The 19,066-nt window shown below is 17.1% G+C and overlaps 4 protein-coding genes across 4 annotated transcripts in view; 2 read left to right on the top strand and 2 right to left on the bottom strand.

The window, feature by feature from the left end:
* Positions 1–366: 366 nt before the first annotated feature.
* Positions 367–9,363, bottom strand: PGAL8A_00136200 (conserved Plasmodium protein, unknown function; the record flags this gene model as incomplete). The annotated part of the gene is made up of 1 exon (XM_028674894.1): positions 367–9,363. One exon carries the CDS (start codon positions 9,361–9,363, stop codon positions 367–369), a length of 8,997 nt encoding a protein of 2,998 aa, XP_028526479.1.
* A 3,126-nt stretch (positions 9,364–12,489) lies between these two features.
* SAS6 (spindle assembly abnormal protein 6, putative) lies at positions 12,490–15,279 on the top strand (the record flags this gene model as incomplete). The annotated part of the gene is made up of 5 exons (XM_028674893.1): positions 12,490–14,572; positions 14,723–14,815; positions 14,927–15,029; positions 15,110–15,156; positions 15,227–15,279. The coding sequence occupies 5 exons, from the start codon at positions 12,490–12,492 to the stop codon at positions 15,277–15,279; spliced, it is 2,379 nt and encodes a 792-aa protein (XP_028526478.1).
* A 685-nt stretch (positions 15,280–15,964) lies between these two features.
* Positions 15,965–17,338, bottom strand: PGAL8A_00136000 (para-hydroxybenzoate--polyprenyltransferase, putative; the record flags this gene model as incomplete). The annotated part of the gene is made up of 1 exon (XM_028674892.1): positions 15,965–17,338. One exon carries the CDS (start codon positions 17,336–17,338, stop codon positions 15,965–15,967), a length of 1,374 nt encoding a protein of 457 aa, XP_028526477.1.
* Positions 17,339–18,008: 670 nt separating this feature from the next.
* PGAL8A_00135900 (G-protein associated signal transduction protein, putative) overlaps positions 18,009–19,066 on the top strand; it is a gene marked incomplete at both ends in the record, with an annotated part of 4,441 nt that continues 3,383 nt past the window's right edge. Inside the window, 2 exons of the mRNA XM_028674891.1 lie at positions 18,009–18,593; positions 18,699–19,024. Coding sequence (XP_028526476.1) covers positions 18,009–18,593; positions 18,699–19,024 — 911 coding nt within the window. The remainder of the gene's footprint in view (positions 18,594–18,698; positions 19,025–19,066) is intronic.

Here is a 19,066-nt window from a genome sequence, read left to right as displayed (position 1 = left end):
AAAAAAAAAAATTTAGTAATAACTTAGTATTTTTTTTTTTTTTTTTTTTTTTTTTTTTTGTAGAATTTTAAGTTGAACATATCCTTTAATGTGTATATATAATTTTATTTAGTCTCTAAATAAAAATAATATATTTATACAAGTTAAAGTAATACTTCTTTTATTTAAGTAATTTAAACTATTTTTACAAATATATATATATATATGCACTTTTAATTAATACCTTATTATAAAGTATAACTTAAAAAACAATCCAATTACATATTAGCAATTTCATCTAAAAAACAAATTATTGAAAATATACATTAGTTATTTCTTCTTATAATGCCAATGTTAGAATTTTTCATAAAATACATTTTATTTTTTTTATATAATATTTTTACTTTTAAAATAATTATTTCTAATTTTACTAAAGGATATTTTATTTTTTATATTATTATTATCCTCTAAAAAATGATTGTCTGTATGTATATTTTTTTTTTTTTTTATTAATAAAGAATATTTTTTTGTATCATTTAAAAAGTGTACATCATTGATATTTTTGCTTTCAGATAGGTTCATATTCATATCAAACATTTTTTTTGTATCATTTTTGAAGTATTTATTATCAAAGCTTTCTGAAAAAACATTTTTTATTTTACATATTTTATTATAATTTCCTGTTTTATTTGGAATATAATGGTAATTTTCCATATTATAATATTTTTTATTATTATGCTTTTTTTCATTTATTATATTATTATTTTGAAGTATATCTAAATTATTGCATTCTGTAAAATTATTTTTTCTAATTTTATTATGTTGATCTAATAAAAATACATTATTATTTGAAATGTTTTTTTTAATAGTACTACAATTATTTAATAAAACGCTCTTATTAAATAACATATTTTTTTTATTACTTTTATATTTATCCAATAAATAATTATTCTCAATAAAATTGTTTTGTTCATTCAATCTAAATTCTTCTTCTAAGGATCCATATAGGAAATTATTTTTTTTATATTGCATGTTTAATTCCTTTTCTATATAATTATGTTTATTTATATTTGTACTTTTAGGAATAACTATATCATTTATACTTTCTTGTAAAAAAAAGGAGCTATTGGTTTGATCATTTTTATATTCTATTAAGTCAATATTTCCATTTTTTATATTATCATTTTTATATGAATAATCTAAATATTCTTGATAATTATTTCTAGCATTTATTTTTTTAAAGTTTTCGTTATTATTTAAGGTATAACATTTTTTTGTATTTTTATTTTTACGATATATTTTAGATTCTTCATTTGTATTTGAAAAATCATTTAATTCAATTAAATAATTTGATGAATTTTTTTCATTAGTATTGTGCTTTATTTTTAACTTATCATTTTCATCATATTCATAATTATTTAAATTTTTAAAACTTATTATATTATTACACGAATTGTAACTATCTTTGTTGAAGAGATCTGTATTCATATTGTTACTCTTTAATTTATTACTATTTATTATTGTGCTTTTATTTATTTGATTGCAATAAATTTTATTTACACCCTTATCATTAATTTTTAAATTTTCATTTTCATATAAACTATTTTCATTGTATATATGTTTTTCATCATTTATATTATTATTCTCTTTTTCTATATATATAAAATTTTTATTATTTTGATAACCATAATTACTGTCTTTATAATTAATATTATTAATATTACTATTGATATTATTACTACTATCATTATTGTTACTATTACTATCATTATTATTATTATTATTGTTATCATAATTATTAGTTCTAATACTTATATTGTCATTATTATTAATATTATTACTATTGTTATTGTTACTTCTACGTTTATTGTAATTATTCTTGCTACAAATAGAATTTATATTGTATTTTTGGTAACTAAAATTTTTAACATAGTTATAATTATTAATATCTTTTGTTTCAATATTATTATTTGCATTATCAGTAATATTATAAACTTCCTTATTATTACAATTGCTTTCATCTACATTATTATAAAATTTATCGTCATTATTTTTATAATTATAGTTATTAAAATATAAATTTTCATTGTTATTTATATAGTTAACTTCATTATTATTTCTGTAAAAATTTTCGTCTATGTTTGTATAATTATTATCATTGTTAAAGTAAAAATAATCCTTGTTATTTATATAATCTCCTTCATTATCAATATAAATATTCTCTTTATCATTGTATTTTCTATTAAAACTATCATCCCTGCTAATATAGTTCTTTTCATTATTATCATTTATATCAACATAATTCACATTATTTGTATGATTATTATTTATATTGCTAGCATTATTCGTATCACAAAAATAATTTATTAGATTATATTTTTTGTCTGTCTGTTTATCTACTGTTTTAATGATATTCTGAAAATTATAAGGAATATTATCTCTATGGACTAACATTTTCTTAGAATTATTATAAAAAGTACTATAATTGATATTATCTAATTTATTATTTTTTAAATAGTTTTTTACAAATGATGAATTATTAACTATATTTTTTTCCTTTAATTCTTCGTTGATAAAATGATTGTTCTCTTTTGTATTTTCTATTTGAAATAAATCATTACAATTTCTTTTGATTGAAGAATTAAAATTTAAATTATTTTTAACAGTAGAATAGTCGATGTGAAAATCTTCTTCGTTATTATTGTTTTTTTCATTTGTAATTTTATTTATATGTAACATTTTATTGATCATTTTAGTATTCTCTTCAAATTTTGACTTATTAAAATTTATATTTTTTTTTTCAATTTCATTAATTGAGTTATTATAATTTTTTTTATTCCTGTTATTATAATTTGATGAAAAATAAATTATATCATCTGTGAAAATATTATTATCTACATTATCATCATCACCTTTATTATCAATATAATTTATATTATTACTAGTAATAATACAATTATTATCGTTAATGTTATCTTTTTTATCTATATCATTAGTATTATATTCATTTATGTTTATAATATTACTACTATTATTATTATTATTTTCTGAACTACCAACAAAGTCATTATTATCGTTCGTTTTTTTTAAATTTTCTAATTTTTCAAATTTATTATTATATTTTTTTAAAATAGTATATTCATTTTCTCTTATAATATTATTCTTCCCCTCTATGTAAAAATTATTTTGTTTCTTTGTATTATCTATTGATAAATTTTTACAATATAATTCTTTTTCATTATTTACATTATTTATATCACATAAGTTGTTATCGTTAATTTTATTATTACTACAATTATTTTTCGAAAAATATAAATTATTCCTTTCTTTTGTATCATTTAAATTATTTATTATTTCTCCATTTATAATTTTTATTATGTTGGAGATATTTTTATTTGTACTTATTTTAGTATCATTATCAAAATTGATATTTTCATTTATAACATTATTATTACTAGAAGTGGTAGAATTATTATTACTATTATTACTTATCTTATTAATTTTATTATTACCAGAAGTGGTAGAATTATTATTATTATTATTATTATTATTATTATTATTATTATTATTATTATTATTATTATTATTATTATTATTACTATTATTATTATTATTAAATAGTTCTTTTTTTTCGTTAATATCCTTTTTATTTTTAATTATATTAAGATTCTCATCATTTTTAATTTTTATCTCATTGCTGTTTTCCTTAAAATATGTCCCTATTAAATTGTCTGATTCATTATAATTATATAACTTAGCGTCATTGATACTGATATCATATAATAATTTACTTTTTACTTGATCTGAAGAATTAATTTTTTTATCATTAATATGATTACTTATACTTTTTTCTTTATTTAAATTTTCTATAGTAGAATTGGTTAAGAGAAAATAATTATCTGTGTCATTTAAATAATCACAAAAATTTTGTTTTCCTCTTTTAAATTTTAAATTATTTTTGTTTAAGTTTCCTTTTTTTACAGTATTTATTTTACAATCGAAATTTTGAATTTTAATCTTTTCGAAATTATTAATTTTATTTTTATTATTTACTTTTATATTTTTTGCATTTATCAAATCTAATGTGTAATTCTCGAATACATTAGAAGATTCCATCTGGTTTATTGATGATTTGCCAGTCATCATTTTATCTAAATTTGAATTATAATTTACATCTTTATTATTATTATTTTTATTAAAATCTAAATGGTAAATGTCATTTATATTTTTATTACTCTCATTATTATTAGTTTCATTATTTTCATTGAAAAAAGAACCATAATTATTCTTCTTCGTCTTAAATTTTTTTATTAGAGAATATATATTTAGAATTGGTGAAATAGTTGCGTTATTTGATGATATATTATTATTTTTTTTATCATCATCGATGGAATGATACTTTTTAAAATGGAAATTCCAAATATTATAGTTGGTCTCATCATCTTTATTCTCATTATCAACTAAATTATTTTTATCAGCATTAGTAAAAATCTTTTTTATTTCATTAAATTTTTGTACATTTTTATTTTTTGTTTCAAAATCTATGTGATATAAAGAGTTAATAATATTAATTTTCTTATTTTCGACTATTTTAGATTCCTCTTTTTTTTTTTCTATTATATTATTATTTTCTTCAACGACTACATCTTTTATATGTTTGTTTTCTTCTAATTTTTCATTTTTTTCTTTATTTTCCTCTTTTTTTTTATCCTTTATTTTAGAAAATATAGTTAGATAAATATCATTACTATAGTCAGTATCTTTATTATCACCTATTATATTAGAAGAATCTTCCATATCATTTATTTCAAATACGTATTCTTTATTATTTTCAAAAATTGCTTTTACGCTTTTTTGTATAAAAAGTGGTAAACTATTTATATTTTTATAACATAATTCAATTTTTTTATTCATTTTTTTCTTTTCTGTAGATAATTTCTTATTTTTGTTACTATTAATTATATTTTTATTATTGTTATTATTTAAAACATTTTTCAAATTTTTTTCTATTTTCTCTTTATCGCTTTTATTTGAATTTTCATTTTCGACAGAAATACAATTTTTATTTATCCTATTAAATGCATTATTGTGATTCCCATTATTATTTTCACTTAATTCTTTCTTGTTTTCAATACATTTTCTGCCACTTTCATAGTTGTTATTTTCATAACAAACCTCTTTTTTTTTCTCTACAATTTTGATGTTCTCTTCTTTAGTTTGAGTATATAATAATATTTTATTTTCTTCCTTTTCATATTCTATAGTATTTTCTTCATTTAAATTAGAACTATTCAACACATTATTACCATCTTCAAAATTCTTAATTTTATCATTCTTTAGAAAATTGTGATTTTTCTCATTATTAACATTATTTTTAGTTAAATCATTTAATGATTCTTCATTTTGCATGCACATGTCAGTTTTTTCTTTTTTGTAGATTTTATTATTAATTATTTCATCGCACTTATGTATTGTTGGTTTACTAATATTATTGTAACAGTTTTTTTTTTGTTTATCGACTATATCAATCCCTTCATTATTTTTATTCTTCCCATTAGAACTTTTATCAGATGCACAAAATTTATTCTCTTCATTTTCATTACCATCTAAATCAAATGTTTCAATAATTTCTTTGTCTATATCAGTTTTTTCTTTATTTTGTTCTTGTTGAATTTTTTCTTTTTCGTCATTCTTTTCTTTTTTCTCTCCCTTAATTTCTTCTTTTTGTTGTTCTTCCTCTTTATTATCCTTTATATCAGTGTTATCTTCTTCATAACTACTATCATTGTCATTTTCATCGTCATCGTCATCATCGTCATCATCATCATCATCATCATCAGAGTTGGAATCATATTCATTATAAAATTCATGATTGCTAATAAATTCTAAATCAGTTTTTAAATTTACATTTTCCTTTTTAAAAATTCTACAATTTTCAGGTGTTTTATACTTTTTATGTTGAATATGAGTTCTATGTAAATTGCAATTAGGTATGTATAATTTGTAGTATTTATTAAAAGGTTCTGATAATAACAAATTTTGTAATTTTTTATATCCAAAATGCATGCTATTTAGTTCTTTTTTAAATTGAAGAATAAACTGCTGCTTTAGTTGTGCTAAAACTAACCCATTTTGTTTATGATCCACTAATAAAGAAATAATGCGTAAAACTTCTCCTAATGTTTCACATATTTCATAGTTAAAATTTTTAATTTTGGGATAAAGATCATCAGCACTTTTTTCACAAGCGGAAACTGGTAATAAAATTCTTTGAGAATATACAAAAATTCCTTTATGTATAGCTAATTGAACTAAATGTATAATATCTCCTAATCTTTTAGACTTAAAATGTTTAATTTCTTGCTTTAATTTTGCCGCAAATGCATATCTTCCTCCATTGAACATATATGACTTTAATTTTTTGTTAGAAGGAGAACAAAAAATACATTCATTAGTATTAGGAGAATTATTCAATACCATTTTATTATCACTGTTTGAACATTTTAAGAAATCTTCTATTTTTTCATTCGTTATATTTTTTATATTATTACTATTATTAAGGGCGTTTTTTCTTTCCATTTGTTCTAAATTTTTTATATGATTCTTTTTATATATGCATGCAATGGAACATGTTTGATTATTTAAAGAATTTGAATCTTTATATTCTAATGATGTGTTTTCATCTTGTAAATATCCATCTAAAGACTTATTTTCTACAGAATTTCTTCCCATTTCTATATTTTCTTCTTCTTGTATATTAGAAAAATTATCTTTTTGATCATTTTTAATATTTTTACAGTTACTTTCTTTTTTGATTTCTTCGTTATTCTCTTTTTTATATTGCATCATTTTTATAGCAAATTCATGTAATAGTAGCCAATCTTTTTTACTAAAAGTATCATTTAAATCATGACTATCAACAAAGCCTTGAAAATCTTTTGGTTCCTCATTTAAATAAATAACACAACCAACTTCTCCTTTTACTCTCACCTCAATTTGTATATTGCATAAATTTGTTAATTGGCATAAAATATATGCAATTTCAGATGCTGACCAAAAGTTATAATTAATATAAATTTTCATTTGGTTAGCTATATCTCCTAAGTAAGATTTAATTCCTTCTTGATATAAAAATAAAACTGATTTATAAAAATAATATTTTAACTTGAAAAAGAAGGAATCTAAATCTAATGATTCTTTTTTAATTATTAATAAAACTTTTTTTAGCCAGGTGTTTTCAATGATTGGTTCTATAATATATTTATCATTATAAAAAATATTCTGATTTATTAAATCTATGTATTTAGATTCATTTCCATTAGTGCTAACACTTACATCTAAAGTTTGTTTTTCCTTATATAACTGATCATAATTTATTATCATTTCCTTTGAATATCTTGTATTGATGCTATTTTTATAATTTGATTTATAATTTAATATATCACTATCTATTTCATTTTTATAATCATTGTTGTCTTTATTATTATTAAAATAGACCGCCCATGTCAATCCTCCTTTACGAAAATTACCAGCATTTTTTAAATTGTTAAAAATACATGAATTATAAATATTACATTTTTTTAATTCTGAAACAATTAAAGGATCTTCTTCTGATAAATTTATTTCTCTACCAATAATTTCCTTAATTTGTTTTATATAAATTTCATCATCAATATTTAAACATGCATTACATAAATTTAAACTAAAATTTTTATTGCTTCTTTTTTTTTTATTAGTTGATTTGGTATTATTAGAAGAAAAAACGTCATTTAAGTACATTTTTGAATTAGCAATATTATTAGTTACATGATCATTTTTAGTTTTTTTCTGCTTCTTTTTTAAATTGAGAGAAATGTTTACAGTATCCAAATTTATTACATCGGCAGAGAAGTTATTGTCCTCATTTGAGATGAACTTCATAAAGTTTGTCTCATTGGGTTCATTTATTTTTGTATTATTATTGATGTTGTAAATTTTATTATCTTTACATTTACTTTTTATTTTTGTTAGGTCATTTTTGTAGGACTTATAATTTAATTTATTAGTAATATGTACAGCTTTGTTATTTGAATTATAATTATTATGTATCTTGATGAGAGAATTTTTTTTTACACAGTTTATTTTCTCTTCATTTTCATTAAATATTTGATTATAAATTATATTTTTATAATTTTTTTTTCTACCAATGTTCTCAAAACTCGTTTTTTCAAGAGGAGCTACTTTCTTACTATATTTATAATTATCATTACACTTATTTTTTAAGTATATATTTATTTTATCTTGTTCCTTTAAGAATATGTTTGAAGAAATGCCTGAATGTGATTTGAATAATAATTCATTTTCTTTTTCTAGTTTTAATGAAGATTTATCATTGGAATAAATATCATTATCTAAATTTTGATTTAAATTAACATTATTACTTAATTTTTCAACATTTTTTTTCCCTTTATTATATTCAATTTTATTTTTAGTCGTTTCATATGAATTTAGATATAATGAATCTACAGATTTTTGGATGCTGTTTTTTTCAAAATTTTTATCTGAATAACTATTTGGTTCTACTGCATTTAAATTTTTAGATTTATAATAATCACATGAATCGTTATTTAAAGTATTTATTGTTTTATTTTTGTTGTTTTCTGAAAATACAATTTTTCTAATTTTTTCATTGTTATATTCATTATCATAATTTGTGTTAATATATAAAAATTTAGAATTCAATATATTTTTATTTTCATTCATATCTCTTGTATTTTGAAAATTAGCATCACTATTATTAGACAGTAAATTATCTTTTAATACATTGAAATTTTTATTTTCCCCTTCATCTATCATATTATTTTTAATTATTTTGTCATTTTCTGTAATATTATTAACATCACTATTCTTAGAACCTTCCTTAATTCTGTAACAGTAGTTTGATGAATTATTGTCAGTATTTTTATTATCATTAATTTCACTATTATTTATTTTATCTTCGTAATTACATATATAAGAATTATTGTCCATATTTACATCTTTGTTATTCTTATTTGATTCAAAAGAATTTTTCAAACTCTTATTTAAATTTTTTCTATTAGAATAGGTAATACTAGAAAAGCTATAATTATCGTTTTTGTTATTTATGTTATACTCACTTTTTTTATAGTATTTTTTCACTATTGATTTTTTATTGTTTTTATCATGAAGAGTATTTTTTGGATTATAATTTGCTCCATTTCCTATAATTTTATCATATTTCATTTTACACTTATGCTCATAATCATTTTGTTCCTTATTTTGATGTTCATAATTATTGAAACAACTCGTAATGTAACATTGTTCATAGGGAATTCCGTACTGATTATTTTTAATATCTTGATTTGATTCTTGTTCTAAAAACATAGCCACAAATATTCACTTTCTACAAATATTATTTATATTTTTTTTTTGTTTTTTTTTAACTTTTATAATTTTTTGTTATTACTTATATAATTCAATATATATATATATATATGGAATATATTTAAAATTAAAATGCATATAAATTTCATATATGCATTTTTATTATTAATTCATATTACAAAAAAAAATTTTTTATGCATTTTAAATATATATAAAATGCATATATTCTTTTAGTATTATTATTATTAGGTATAATTTTAAAATAATATTAGCATACAAAAAAAAAATTGTAGTACTAATCTATAAAGGTGAAATGTTGATATATTTCTCAATAATTTAACAAATTAAGTTTTTCAATTACAAAAATAGGAAAAGAAATAAACAATGAGATACTTTATTTCAAATTAGTATTATTATTTTATTTTTAAACAAAATTGTTTTATAATGTAAAAAATAAAGTTTCGTTCATAATAATAAAAATTAATTTTTTTTTTTTTTCTCTTATATATGCATATTCTAATACACATGAAAATAAAAGAATATAGTATATATATATATATATATATATATATATATATATATATATATATAAAACAAAAAAAATATTATCGTAGAATGCTTTCTTATTTTTATACCTATAATAAATAAGAAATGCATAAACACTATATATATATATATATTATAATTTTTTATTAATTCTTAAAACAAAATGTATAAATTTTTGTTCTTAATAATTGTTCTAAAAAAAATATTTTAAAATATGAAAAATTGCTTTCAAATTTTTAGCCATATCTTACATTATTATGAAAAAGAAAAAATATATAAATATGAAAATGCAAGTATGTAAATATACAAAAAAAGAAAAAAAAATAGATTTATGCTAAAAACAAAAAAAAAATTAATTTTTTTCTAATTGTTGCAAAGTTACATTTATGTAGTCTAAAAAAAAAAAATATATTTAAAGTTATTTTAATATTATGACTTTTTTTAGTGAAAAAGGATGTTTATTTATTTAATTAAAATTAGTTGTATTTATGTTTTTATGTTATATTTTTAAAAAAAGTATACAAAGAAAAGTCATAAAAACACTCTCTAAATGTATTTTTAAGTATACATGCATATTATTTATGAAAATATTAGTATTATCTAATATTTCCAGCTTTATTCATTTAAAAAAAAGCCAAATGAACAAATAAAAATAACAAAAAATTACATGTTATGTTCATAATTTTATTTATTTAGAAAAATGGACAAAGAAAAAAAAATCTAAATAATAAAATCAGGTTGCATACAAAATTTTGTATCCACGAAACAAAAAAAAATTATGAGAACATAAAAAAAGAGAAAAAAAAATATTAACAAAAAAAAAGAAAACTAAAGAATACAAAGGAAAAGAAAAGGAAAAAAAAAAAAAAAAAAAAAAAAAGAAAAAAATAATAAGAGAAAATGTAAAGACAGAGAAAAAGGGATTAACAAAGCAAATGGAAATGAGAAAGGATACATAAAAAAAAATTACAAAAAAAAAAGAAAAAAATATATATATAATATAGAACAAACAATTAACAAATTAGAATAAGAAAAAAAAAAATAATTATAACTCAATCATTTCTTAAATCATTATTACATTTTTGTGAAATACTTTATTTCATTTTCTTAATACAAAAAAAAAAAAAAAAAAAAAAAATTAAAATGAAACAAAAAATGTAATTATTACAAGGTTTTATTTAATAAAAAGATAATATAATTAAAAAAAAAAAAATAAATAAAATAAAATAAGAAAAAATAGAATAAAGTGAAAGTGTAAATGTGTAACCTTTTTGTTATTTTAATTATTGTACGCACACATGTGCATGTGCACAAGACCTAAAAGTATTTTTTTTTTTTTTTTTTTTTTATTCTAGCCTAATTGAAGAATAAATATTTTTCAATTTTGTGCAAGTATTTTATTGGTTTACAAATTTCATAATTACGAGAATTTAATCAGACAATTTTATTCGTAAAGAAAAAAGAAAAAAAATATTCATATCTTAATTTACTAAAGAAAATATTATTTATAAAAAAAAAATAGTTTTCATATTTATTCCTAAGAAGTTTTAATATATATATATTTTTTTTTTTATTTTAATAATGAAATATTAGAGAAATAGTGAGAACAAAAAATATAATACACACATATCGTTTTTAGTAAATTATATTCGTTATATAAAATTATAATACTTTCATAATTTTTTTTTTTTTTTTAAAAAAAAGGAATAAAGATAATTTAAAATTTTAAATTGATATAAAAATAAAACAATTTTTATTTATTTTATAATTAATTCAATTTATAATTGTATAAGATGAGGATAGAGTTTTAATATTTAGACAAATGAAATAATGCAAAATAAAAAATTAAAAATTTTAAAATTTAAAATACCTCGTTTACTTAAGTGCATTATAAAAGTTTTGATATATATAAATAATATATTAATTATATTTTTTATATAAAACTTATTTATACTTCATTTTAATAATGAAAAAAATAATTGTATAATCAAAAGTTAAAAAAAAAAATATCTTTTTTTAAGTTCAATTTTAATGCATACGCATGTTTTAATTTGGTTATTTTTACTTTTTCTTTTAAAATATGCTTAATAAGATTATATAAAACTTATAAAGTTTATATATATATATATATATTTATGTATTTTTTAAGTTATGATACAAATTACATATAAATAGAAACATTATAAATACATTTGCACAAAATTAAAATGAATTTCTTTTAATCATGTAATTTCTAAAAAAAATTATATATAAAGGCAAATAATAAAATTCTTTAAAGAAGATATAATAAATTTGAATTTTGAAGAAATAATTTCATTTTATATTTGCACATATATAAATATATTTATTTTTAAAGTTTACATATATCTTTTTTTTTTTTTTCTCTTTTCTTATTAGAGAATACATAAAATTAATTTTTTAATATTCATTGTATAAATATTATTTAAAAAAAATACTCATCCATTTATTATTTTAATTACAATTATTTCCTTTAAAAAAAAAAAAAAAAATAATAAAAATAATAATAATAATAAAAATAATTTAATATATACTTATATAAATGTATATAATTTCAAGATTATGAATATAAGTGATGAAGAATTAAATAAACGAAAAAAGTTTTATGATATGCTAAAAAATAATCAAACAGCACATTTAAAAAATTCAAATATTAGTTTAAATTTGAATAATAATGTTGAAAGCCATTTTAACAATAAATTAAATAGTCAATTAAATGAAGAGTCATTAGAAAATTATTATAATGAAAAATACAAAAACATTAATAATATAAAAAGTCAAGTAAATATGAATACATTACATAATTTTAGTGATTATTCTTATTCGAATGGTAATAATTGTGAATATATAAATAAAAATGATAAAATTAACCATTTTGTAAATATGTCAAATGATAACTCAATATATATATCTAATTTAAACAATATAGATAATAATTCTCCTGTAAATCAAGGAAAAAATAATTATGAAAATAAAAATAATAGTCATATGGATAATATATCTAATAACAAAACTTATGATTTAATTAATAATACAAAACATAAGACTTCATCTGATATTATCAATACAGATAAAATGAATAATTCACTAAAATTATATAACAATATAGATATGAGTTTTATTTATAACAAGTATGATAAAAATGGATTAATTTATTGTAAAAAAATAAAATTTCATTTAAAGAATGAGAGAGATAATGATTATACTAATTTTTTAGTTGTCAAAATTAATACGTTAAAAAGTACGTCAGGAAAACAGTATATGCGATTAGAATTATCAGATGATAAAAATGAATCATTTTTTTATTATCTAGATCTGTTTGAAGAAAATTATGAAAAAATAAAAAGAGAACAAAAACTAGTTATAAATTTTAATTTATTTCCATTTAAGTTTATAGATTTGTTAGAAGAGTGCGTTCTTGAATGTGAACAATATGAAGACATAGATGATCAAAGATTAAATGCTGTTTTAATATTTGAGAATAAAACAGATAATCAAAATAATAATTTAAGTTTAAATGGAGAAAATGAAAGCACTTATAATAAATTGAATAATTACAATTATTACAAAAATGAAAAAAGCAAACCTGTAGAAAATGCTATACTAAACCTTGTGGAAATAAATCAGTTCAAAGAATTAACTCATCTTTCTTTAGTTTTGAAAAAAGCTGATAATGAAAATGTTATAAAATATTTATGTAACAATTTAAAATATATTAAAGAATACAATTATGAAATTATTAAAAAATTGAATGAGGAAATTATTAATAATAATAAAAATAATATGGAAATAAAAAATTTAGAAAATACTATTGAAAAATTAGAGAATGCAATGAAAACTTTAAAAAATGATTTTAGTAATGCATTAGATAATGATATAAATAATTTAAGAGAAAAACATTTAAATGAAATAAATAATTTAAAAGAAGAACATCAGAGAATTATTGAGAAAAAGGAAGAAAAATTTACCATAGAAAATGATGAATTGAAAAAGGATTTAGAAAATTTTAAAAATAAATTCAAAGATTTAAATGAATTAAATGAAAATAATGAGAAACAAATTTTCAATTTAAATAGTAAAGTTAAAACAATGAAAAATGAATTAGAAGAAAAAAATATAAACTTTTTAAAACTTGTAAAAGAAAAAGAAAATATTGAAAATGAAAAAAATGAATTAGAAAAATATAAAAATACATTTACAATAGAATTTAATAATTTAAAAAGTAAGTATGAAAAGGAATGTGAAAGTAATATATCCAATAATTCTAGTTATGAAAATATAAAAATAAATAATAGTACACTAGAATCAGAACTTAAAAAGCATAAAGAAAGAAATGCAAAATTAGAAAAAGAAATAAATATTGCTATTGATGAAATAAATAAAGGAAATGATATAATAACAAAATTACAAAATCAATTAAAGAAAATGAAGGATAAATTAAAAACTAAAACATTAGAGCATGTAAATATAGAAAAAACAACTTCACAAAGTATTAATGAAATTAATAAGTTACAAAATGATCTAAAAAATCTTCAAATAAAATTAAATGAAAAGTGTTCTTCCGAAGAAAATTTAAAAAGAGAGGTTGATAATTTGAAAAGAAAAAATGAAGAGATAATTAAAGAATTAAATATATCCAGAGAAGGTTACAATATATTAAAAACAAAATTTTTTTTTTTTTTTATGATAATATAATAATATATATGAAAAGAATATATTATATATCATTTAAAAAAAAATATAAATAAATAAGTATATATTTATATATATATTTATATTTATATTTATATTTTAGTTAATCTAAGATTAAATAAAGAAATAACAAACAAAAGTTTAGATCAGTATGCTACTAAAATAGGTAATTTAGGGACACCTAACGGTTTATCAAGTATAATAATATAATTTAAAATAATAAAAAAAGAAAAATAAATGAAATAATATTTAGATATTTATATAATATATATATTATATATATATAATTTAATATTTTTTAATATAGGAGTAAATTTACCAATAGATACGAATTTATTAGATAAAGATCTCTTTACTAAATTAAAAGCAAATTTAAAAAACAGCACCATTCCTACATATGCGTCAGAAAAGTAAATGAGAAAAAATATCTAATCACAAAAAAAAAATATTTATTTTTTTATTCATTGTTTATTATTTCTTTATTTTATAGTAACATGAATAATTTGAATTTAATAACTGGAAAAATAGCATCTTTAGGTAATTATATTTGAAATAATAATTGTATATATATAAATTCATTATATTATCTTAATTTTTTTTTTTTTAGATATCAATGATAGATATAATAAACCTGTGAAATTTATTCCTCCAGGTATTTAAAATTTATTCTCCTTTTTATTATTATATTAGTCATATTTTATAATGTTTTGGGTATGATATTTTAAACATGAAAAAAATCTTTATTATTTATACTATATTTAATTAACTTTTTTTTTTTTTTTTTTTTTTTTTTTTTTTTTTCTTTCTATTCTTTTTCTTTTTTGTTTTTGTTTTAATTATTTTTTTTTCTAGTATTTAATTACAATGAACTTTATATATATAGACATATAAAATTATGTTTTTTTTTTTTCTTTTTTTAAATACTTCCTAATGTAATATTTTATTATTTTTTTTTTTTTAACATTTAAAAATCAAATTTTATTAATTTTTTTTCAAGTAACATAATATTATAATAATTTTATTTTTTAAATCCATACAATCAATATGTTAATAGATAATATATAACAAATTTTAAAAGAATTTTTAAAATAAAATTATAAGGAATAAATTTACATAAAATTAATAAACTTATGTAAATAAAAATAACATTATTATATTATTTAAAAATAAAGAAAAATATTGTTTTTAAAAATTTTTTTTTTTAATTAAAGTAAAAAATATTAGTTTAAAAATATTTTTCTTAGAATTTCTGCTCATTTTTTTTATTTTATTTTTGAACTATATACAAATTTAAAATTTAAATAATTTTCAAAGATACCATATATTTTTCATAAGATTTGAGAAATTATAGGTCTGTTTTTTTTACCTCATTTTGTGTTTCTTTATTATTTATTTTTTTATTTTTTCCCTTTTCCCATAATTCGCAAGATTTAGCAAATAATGCTGAAAAAGCAATTAGAAGCAAAATATGTTTACTTTTTTTAAAAAATTTCATGCATTTTTCTTTATCATTTAAAGAAGATTGATTTAAATTATAATATAAATACAATATATTAAATGTAGACAAAATATAATATGTATAATGGATGTTAAATAGATATCCAGTTAAATAAAATAAGTATAGCATGTTGAAAGCTAAAAACTTAGAGTTTTTTAAAGTTTTTTGATCCCACTTAATAGCTAATGACTTCAAATTTAACTTTAAATCGTCTTTTTTATCTTGATGAGCATAAATTGTATCATATATGATTGTTAATAAGCTTAGTGGTAAAAAGCTTATAAAAAGCGGAATAATATTACTAATAACATCTAAATTAACACTAGATGCAATTAAAAACCCTAAATTAAAAGTAAAGGATAAATAAATTTGAGCATAATATGTTATTCTTTTTAATAATGGATATGTTGTAATAAAAAATGTTGAAAACAAACCAATACATATCGTTTGATAATTAAATTGAAATAACGTTAAAAGTGCTAGAGATCCATGTATACAAAAATATGCTAAAGCTTTTTTTGTACTTATTGTATTATTTGCTAATGGTCTATTTTTTGTTCTTTCAACATATCTATCAAAATTTTTATCAAAAAAATCGTTAATAATACAACCAACAATTCTGCTATTAATACTACCAAATAAAAAAAGTCCTATATTTTTAAATATTTCATTAATTTCCTTTATATTGAGTTCATTATTTATAAGTAGATTATCAACATTATAAGTTAAAAAATAACCATATAGAGCAGAATAAAATAATAAATAAACTCCGTCTGGTATATGTAATCTTGATAAAATTATATAACTTTTTATATTGGATTTAATTATTTCTTTAATGTTATTAGCACAATCTCCTTTTTTTTTTCTTTTACTATTCATATTAACGCAGTAATTATATTTTTGTATCATTTTCAAATTATCTTTTACATTTTCTAAATTGTTTAAATTATAATTATTGTTTGTAAAAACAGGGACATTTTTTCTATATTTTTTTTGAGACCTAATAAAGTCATATATCTTTGGTAAATTTACATTATTTTTATGTACAAAATTCACATTATAATTTCTATTTTCACATCTAATGAAATATTTTTTTTCATTATACATATATAACTTTTTGTTAGATGAAGAGAAATGTTCACATTTTATTTTATTTTGCAAATAATGAAATTTATTATATTTTATATAAATTTTAAAATTACTCTGATATTGTTTTTTCATTTATTTGTTATCTTTTTTCTTTTAATGAATTTATATATATGAAAAAAAGAGAAAAAATAATATTTACAATTTTCTAAAATATTCACACTCGTTAAAAATATAATATAAAAAATAAATTTTTTTTAAGCATATATATTAAATATATAAACTTCATAAAAATCCTTTAGATATTTCAGAAGTGGGGATAAAATAATTTTACACTTTTTTTTTTTTTTTTTTAAATGAATAATTTCTTAATTTTATTATGACTTTTCTAATTTTCTTTTGTACTCTCTTTTAATCAATTCATTTTTTTTCATTTATTAATGTTTTTATTTTTATTTTTTTTTTTTTTTTTATCTTAAATCTTTCTTATTGTTATATTCTTACTTTATTTTATTTTATATTCTTTTTTTCGAATATTTATTTGTTTGTTTGTTTGTTTTTTTTTTTTTTTTTCCATATTTTTTTATTATATATATATTTCTTATTTTCATTTATTGTATGCTTGAAATATTTGATACTTTATTATTCCTATATATATATAGTATATTCGTAATGAATTAAAATATATTATGACATTTATAATCTTTGATTGTCATAATAATTATATAAATAAAATATAAAAAATTACTAATATTTTTATAGATACCTTTTTTTGAACTTTTTTTTTTTTTTTTTTTTTTTTGAAATGAAATATGCTGATAAATTGAAACTTCTCAAAATAAAGTCATGGGAGAAAAAGTATATAGATTATAAATTTTTAAAAAAAATTATAAAAAAAGAATACAATTCAGAAATAAAAAGTATATATGATCAAATAGATAAAAACAATGATGAAATAAAAGAAATATGTAATATGAGTAGTTCAGATTATAATAATGTTAACTCAAAAGAAAAGAAAAAAGGAAATAATTTAGAATGTGAAGAAATTGATTATTCCTATTTATTTTTTTATCTTTTAGAAAACTACATTAATATTGTTAAGGAGCATTATGAACAGGAATTTAGCTATTTAAATAAAAAGTTAAATGAAATAAAAAATTTTTTGAACAATGATAAAATAAATCAAAAAGATATAGAAATATTAAAAACAAATTGTTTAAATATATACAATCTTTTTGATGTTTTAAATAATTATTTAAATATCAATATTCTGTCTGTCTACAAAATTTTGAAAAAAAAAAATAAAAAGGAAAAGTCATCTACAGCTTTAAATTTATATCAAAAATATTATAACAGTTTACATCAAATTAGTAAAGAAGAAAATTTTAATGTATAAAAGAAAAAGAATATAATCTACATGGAAATGAATTTTACTATATTTATTTATGAATAATTTTATATTGTATTTTTTATTTTTTATTTTTTTTTCTTTTAGGAAAAAATAAAATTAACATATTTATCTATACAAAAAAAAGGAGGAGAAGATTATGAAAAATTAGATTTAGTAAATTTTAAAATTTATGTTAAGAATAAAATTGAAAATATTGGAAAATATAAAGGAGTTATTTACTTTTTTTGTGGAATTTTAATAACTTTAATTATAAATGTCATTATTTTGCTCTATATAAATATAAATAATATAAAACTTAATGTTATTTTGTCAATTTTACCAATTTATAGATTATTATATATTTTAAATTTTTTCTTTTTATTCATTTTTGGTTCATTTTTTATTATGCAACTATATGGAGTAAATTTTACGTATAAATATTAAACAAAAAAAAAAAAAAAAAAAAAAAAAAA

The sequence above is a fragment of the Plasmodium gallinaceum genome, assembly GCF_900005855.1.
Source record: "Plasmodium gallinaceum strain 8A genome assembly, contig: PGAL8A_v1_65, whole genome shotgun sequence".
Lineage (NCBI taxonomy): Eukaryota > Apicomplexa > Aconoidasida > Haemosporida > Plasmodiidae > Plasmodium > Plasmodium gallinaceum.
Note: the sequence above shows the minus strand (reverse complement) of the source record. Positions and strands in the feature narration are given on the sequence as shown.